The sequence below is a fragment of the Mizuhopecten yessoensis genome, unplaced genomic scaffold (genome assembly GCF_002113885.1).
Source record: "Mizuhopecten yessoensis strain PY_sf001 unplaced genomic scaffold, ASM211388v2 scaffold10745, whole genome shotgun sequence".
Classification (NCBI taxonomy): domain Eukaryota; kingdom Metazoa; phylum Mollusca; class Bivalvia; order Pectinida; family Pectinidae; genus Mizuhopecten; species Mizuhopecten yessoensis.
In genome coordinates this window covers 386,044-393,642 of record NW_018408700.1, presented here as the reverse complement: position 1 = coordinate 393,642, position 7,599 = coordinate 386,044, and the positions used below count along the sequence as shown (strand labels likewise).

Sequence of the window (7,599 nt, the reverse complement as noted above, 5' to 3'; positions counted from 1 at the left end):
AAAAAAAAACAGGACCAACAAACAATATCATAATTACCACGAAAAATCATATCACAAAACTAACGTATTGGAACATCATAAGGCATCACCAAAACTACGACAAAATATACCACAACGTTTATGTATGATGAGTTTTTGTTCAGTGTGGGAAGTGATGTTTATAAGATTTATAAATTAGGAGAGATGATGTGTCATAGTGGTAAAGAGAGAAATTATATAGCTTTGTGCGTATTACACATATCGATAAAACAATAGCGTGTAGCCGGTAATTCAGGTCCCGTCATGAGAGATGTTCCAGGACTTGATCATAATTGCTCCAAATCGGGCAAGTACGATTTTCGGCAAAAACCACCAAACGATTTCGATACAATTCCTATCGTTTATCTCTTTTATTCACCGCTGTAACATTGTGAAACAAAGAATCTTAAATGTGATCCAAAATCTTCATACGTGTCATTAGAGTGTGTAAAACTATTGACTTGCTGTCTTACATCATTAGTGGTTAAATCTGGAATGTGTGCCGCGGTCTGAAACGACTACTATACGTGTAAAGCTGTGAATGGTCTGATATTAAAATCCTGTCTAACGATATTTCTTTGTAACAATATAAAGATATTCTGTTACATAACAGTAGGGCATTGTTTGTCTTGTCGTTAAAAAGTAAATAAAACAGTGGACAAATTAAAAACAACATATAAGTAACAAAGACGTGTTCACCTACGTCATCTGCGTGCGAGAATTTGAATGAAACCTTTCGTATTGTTGTCGTATTTTATTTTTGCTCTTTTGCTTTTAAAGATAAACAATTACAGCACGACAGAGCGCTTACAAAGTATTGACAACTGCTCTGTCGTAAGTTTTTTTTTTTTTTTTATCACACATCATACTGTCAACACAAAAAAGGTAAAATACGTCACAGCGTCAATACGCGAGGAGCACGCATAGAACAGCTTCAAAACAAAATGGCAAACAATTCCAGAGCATCAATTTACAATGACAAAATATACCACAACGTCAAAGCACTAAAATGAATATACGATTTTTTGACATTTCCTCCGACGTTAGGTAAAAGAGAAACACGCAAGAACAAACGTCAACAGACAGGGGCAAGATATACCACAGCGCCAAAACACATGAATAAAATATACCACAACGTCGTTAATATACAAGGACAAATCATCTACATGCCTTTGTGTCAACAAACGAGGAAAGACAAACAAAATTTACAGCGTCGACACATAATAACAACAAATGTACATCGGCGTCAACACACAAGAGCAGAATTTACCTTAGCGTCAACACACAAGAGCAAAATTTACCTTAGCGTCAACACACAAGAGCAAATTTTACCTTAGCGTCAACACACAAGAGCAAAATTTACCTTAGTGTCAACACACAAGAGCAGAATGTACCTATGCATAAACTCACAATGATAAAACAAAGCATGGCGTTAAAACACCAGAATATTTATACTACATCGTCAGCCCATAATGACAAAATATAACAACCTTTGCAACACATAAGCACAAAGTATACCACATCCCAAACAACCCGACAATACAAATACACAAGGCCTAGTCGACATGAGAAAGAAATACACCGAAGTGGAATCATCTTTAAAACGAACGAAAACCGATGTACTATGAAATAGATCACAGAAGGTAAGCGTTTCAGGCATTTCTTTCGGTAGTCATTATGGAGACTCATGTCAAACTGATTGGTCACCAATAACTTAAAATACCACTAAACAATTCGTTCAAATCAGGTCATGATGTCGGCCGTTGTATTTCTCCCGCTAAATTCAACAAATATGTTGATGTTCTGGCAATATCATCCATTATACTATTTCTCGCTAGATGTTTGATTTTAAAACCAACCTCGTTGCAAGTTGACAACGAGATGGTATAAGCGTTTACTATACATAGACAACGATATTATCGTAAAAATGACAACCAATCAGAGTGAAGAATGTGTCTGTTACCAAATCTAACGTGTATGGATTCTACTCAATTTTGGACTCTTTTCAGTATTACCATTATGCAAACATACAACCTAATCAAATATGCACGGATTCGGATCGGTTTTGGTCTTAATGTTGTCTTTCAAATCATGCAAGCACATGCCATGTTTGAAATCCGTCACTATTTGGAGAAGCCACTCTTCAAAATGCATCAAACAATCAGAAGCGACGGAATACTCTTAACCTAATCACAAAAGACGTATACCTTTGAAAATTAAAGTTGACCTGATCATTGTCATTAAGCAAGTAAAGAATAAATTAGGCTGATTTCAGTTTTATTAGAGAATGCTTTTATCCGCAGAGCAGCGTGTAACAAGCAGACGGACGAACTGAAAAAACGGAGGACAAAAAACAGATTAATAAGTCAATATGGTATGACGGATGTAGTCTATAAAATCATAATCAGATAATTAAACAGTAAACAAAACTTAACTGTTATTTTGTTTTACGTCAAATATTATTCTAGTCGCCCTTGGTAATGTTCTATATATTTAATGAATTTCTAACAATCTTATTTACCGGACAAACACTACTCTTATTGATTTATATTTTTCTTGTTTATGCTCAAGTACGTTTTCAAAGTGAAATGGAAATAAAACCCATTAGCTAATAATTCTCATTATCATCCCATTCTCGAAATCCATACAGTGTCGAGCAGTCCATTACAAGTACGATGCTAGGTACACATCATTCCATTTTTTTTATGTACATAACCAATTACCTCTAATGCCACTTCTGAATTCAATATCTTCTGAGATGATTCCCTTTTCAAATATCTAAAAAGCAAGATACACCAGAAAAGATCTGTACTAATAAGAACAATCATAGACAAACATTTGTAAATACACAAAGCAGTTAGATCAATATATATAGGCATGGCGTTTAATATGAATTGAATTGCATGAACTTTAACAGCGGGTATCTATGGAACAATATCGATTGTATCATCCACTTAGCCCAGTGTTGCGGGACGGACGACAGAAACGCTGTGGACATCAAACTGGACAGAGGCTTTATACAAAAAGTCCACCCAGACCCGACTGTGACTACATTACCAACGCGGTAGGTTCTGGTCAAGATGGCACATTTTGATGTTTCCTGTGGCGGTTGTAGATCACTAATAATCGCACTGTTAAACTGTGTCTGTATTGGTGTGATGTGTGATAATTCTACAGACAAGACAGTGCTGAACGTCGCCCTTCTTGATGGATATAACCCCAGCGTGCACCCAGGACACCACTATTCAGCACAACTTCTTAAAATGAATGTCAGCTTCACGTTAAGGAAAATCCAAACATTTGAGGAATTGACAAGCGCATTTACCATTACCGGAGTTTTGTCGATAACTTGGTATGACGAGCGATTGGAGTGGATCACCACTAATTACAACAACTTAACTATTACTCATTTTAAACAGAAAGAAATTTGGACTCCGCCATTTGTCCTCAGCAACAGTTATGACGGTATTGACTTACTTGGAAATGATAATATGCACATTGCTTTAACTTATGCAGGGGTAGTTAATTTGGCTATTCCTGTAAAGCTGTCATCTTCATGTGATGCTGACGTGACGTATTACCCATTTGACCAACAAACCTGTGATTTGATTCTGTTGCCATGGGGATACTCTAATAATCAAATCCAGCTGAATGCTATCAGTTCGACACTTGACACGACACAATACGCAGAGAATCCAATATGGAATCTCGTTAGCACTGTACAGCAGTCTTTTCAAACTCCAACTCTTGGTTTCCAAATGGCAATCACATTTAAAAGGAAACCCTTATTTTTCGTGGTGAATTTTATACTGCCGACCATTTTAATGTGCTTCATCAACATGTTGGTGTTCCTCCTGCCGGCGGATTCCGGCGAGCGTGTTGGCTTTTCTGTTACAGTGTTACTCTCCATAGCTGTTTTCCTGTCCATCGTGTCCAGTTTTCTCCCCCAGACCTCCACTCCACAAATGGCCCTACTCTGCTACATGCTGATTGCTCATGTCATATTGAGTGTAATGATAATGGTCTGCACAATATTTGGACTCCGGTTTTACTTACGATCAGAGGAGCAGCGTGTGCCGAGATGGATAGCAAAAATGACACGATACGTTAACAATGTAACAAAGCCGAACACATCGAATGTGTCTCCCACATCTCAAAGCACTGTCTCTGTAATAACAAAGAAGGATGAGGATGGCATTGATGACGGCAAACGTGTCACACCTGACACTGAAGTATCCTGGAAACATGTTGGTCATGCCTTCGACAGTGTCTGTTTCGTGTTCTTCCTGGTGACTGCCTTACTATGTAACGTTGTCGTTCTGGCTGTAATATCGGGTTAGTAACCATTGGTAACGTGTTTACAAGTCATCAGAATCCCAAAGAAATAATTCTTTAACAGAAGTATTTACATCCCAATACTTGGACTATATCAAATATATACCAATAGCTGTTCACTGCAAATGAATATGCAGTCGCTTCTTGTACGACGTCAAGACATTATTCATAACAAGAAATACAAGAAACAATAGATTACAGAATAAACGGCATTCACGCACCTCTGATAGAAATGAGGGAAAGTCCCTGTAGATGGACCACGGATGATGTTTATAGAGGCAGAGGGATACGATGCAAAAGCTAAGTGCGAACTGTTTTTGCATTTTACAGAAATATGTGATTATGAAAAGTCAATTATATGGGATATTCACGTCAAAATCGTTGTGTTCATGTCATCATCCATGCGTTAAATCTGTGTATATACACATTTCACAGGAGTGTTTATGTGTAAACATGTTCGGGCAATATACATCCGCTCTCGATCAATGCAGAGAACGAGGTCTGAAACACCATAACCCCAACCCATAATTAACAAGAATCATTAAATATTCAAAATAAGCAGATTTTCCTAGTGAGAGTGATATCAGTTTATCCCCATCTGCTATAATCTCCAACTATGACAGTCAGCAGTTCTTTGCCAATCAACGCTCTTTCGAAACCAGATTTAGCAGCAACTTATAATGAACACACTCTCATCTCAGGGGCCCCTCCGCAACTGATACAGTCCGGTACCATGGGCAATATGACAAGACGATATATACATTATGGTCCAAAATCAAATTGGTCAATTGGCTAATCGTGTTCAATCCCTTGAAAATGAAAATGAAAAACTCAAACTCTTACTTTATGCATCGATCAATACGGCCGGCCTCCGACGGAAATCTGTCAAATAGTCTGTAACCAACTCGCCTATCTCGCAAGACTTGCTGTCGAGATAACCGTGCCTCTCACGCCTGGACTACCAACGGAAAATCCTAATAAAAGATCGAATCGAGCGGTTCTATCTGATACAAAAAAGAACGAGACCTCAATGCATTCGGACATGACATTGATACTTGACCACTGATGGTCACATATAAACGATAGGTAGCAAGTAGACCTTGCTGGTCTGCAGTATACTTGGACACTGCTTTAGTTCCAAGTTAATATTAGACTTTTATTTTATTTTTCCGTTTCATTTGTAAATGTGGTGATGTACAAAATTGGCAATCATAACTAAGGTTGTCAAACCGGTCATAGTTTGGAAACCTGTTACTAAAACAATCTTCCGATCGAGTAACCGGTTAATCGGTCAATTTGGTAATCAAACAATTTACAATGACATTACGCTATATGCTTAGCAAATCTGCTATTAAAACCTGTTCACACCACAAACATACATGTTGATATATTTTAAGCTAATCACAGAAAATAGTTGATTTTGATTTGATTGATTTTGGTAACCGGCTCGTGGTCTTCCGACCGAGTAACCGGTTAATCGGCTAACCGTTGACAAACCTAATCATAACTATGAATTACGGTTAGTAAATTGTGTGTCATTCTAATTTACTTAATCAACAGTTTGTTTTGTAATTCGACTGTATCACCATGTAAAAGAGATGAGGCCTGTTAATTCCGCTTCTCTGTGCATGTAGACCACCTTAAAATTTTCAGACCACAACGTGAGCATAATGAATATGATCCAATGAAGTGCTGTTGTAAATCGGATATTCTAGGAGGTCGGAATATTCGATGGTCGGAATGTACAAGTTTTCGCTGTAGTTACTTACATGTGTTTGATTTGTCACTAGCTTCTATCTCACTGTTTTGCATCGTCCTCTTTAAATGTGTAACGATTCATGGTAATTGTTTCCACAGTCAGCAGCAGTAATAATTTGTTCCCCAATAGAATTCTGGATTTCTTTATCCAAAAGAAATGTCATGAGAGATGAGGGTCTAACAATTGGTGATAGATGTATCATGATAATAATAATAATAAATAATAATAATAATAGACTTTACTTATACTCGATAATAACATGTTGAGTCACAGACTCTTTTCACACATGGCCGATAACATATATACAAGTATGTACAACATGGATAATACGTTACAAATATAAGAGATATAATGCAAAACACATACATTATAAAGATATATTGTATACATATATAAAGCTATACTGCTTTTCAATTGAGGAATTAATTATATAACTACAATCATTACAACACATATGTGAAATATACTGTCATAGTAACACACGCTGCTGAAACATAATTACATATCGTAGTATATTGCTTATTGGGAAAGTCGTAATGTCCAGATCAGGCCGAAAGAGAGAGGGTTTTTTTTTTTTGCTTTATACTAGTAGTTTAAAATCGTTTCTGCTACGTAAACCTCGTGTCGTAAAACACTCAAGTTATATAAATATTATTACCAACCAACATGCAATAGCGAACATATAGTTACATACACATTTATTGCAAACTCATCATAGTCAAAGTAACTGCTGCTGTATGTCTACTTAAAACAATAAAAGGTAAAGGATAACAAAACGAAAAAAATATTTGTTTGGTATTAACTGTAGTAGCTGTATGTAATAAAAGATAACACAGATAAAATGGCGAACATATAGTTACATACACATTTATTGCAAACTCATCATAGTCAAAGTAACTGCTGGTGTATGTCTACTTAAAACAATAAAAGGTAAAGGATAACAAAAAGAAAAAAGTATTTGTTTGGTATTAAAACCTTGCTTTGTATTTATTTTAGGAGTCGTATGTAATAAAAGATAATAAAGATAAACTTTGCTTTTGTATATATTTTAGGAGTTGCCTTGACAGCATAATGTCTTGTGTTCAAATAGTATAAATAAAATCTTGGCAAGAGGAAAAACTTGCAAAGGGCTCTGACTCCTCAGCCTGTAGAAAGTCTTTCCTTGGCAAAGCTGAAGAATATGGAGTAACAAAATCGGTTGCGTGACCGTATCACCGGCTGGATCTGCAGTGACCCTGCAATACGCCATGTTTCCTGCTCCATTTTATCCATAGGGAGGTGGGGCAGAAGTTTAAAATTGTTAAAAATGTAAATGTTTACAACTAGAATCGGGTATAAACATAGACTATCGTGGTTTTACTGCTGTTCTACTCATGCATTTTTCACAGGAACTTTAACAAGATCAGAAAATGAGAGAACATTTACATGTATTTTGAAAAGTGAATCATCAAGAGAGATGCCCGTCAAAAAATAGATACACAATAAAA

At 36.4% G+C, this 7,599-nt stretch overlaps 1 protein-coding gene across 1 annotated transcript; it reads left to right on the top strand.

Moving 5' to 3' along the window:
- Positions 1-3,098: 3,098 nt before the first annotated feature.
- Positions 3,099-4,358, top strand: LOC110462094 (acetylcholine receptor subunit beta-type unc-29-like). The gene has a single exon (XM_021515924.1). The coding sequence runs from the start codon at positions 3,099-3,101 to the stop codon at positions 4,356-4,358; it is 1,260 nt and encodes a 419-aa protein (XP_021371599.1).
- Positions 4,359-7,599: the final 3,241 nt, after the last annotated feature.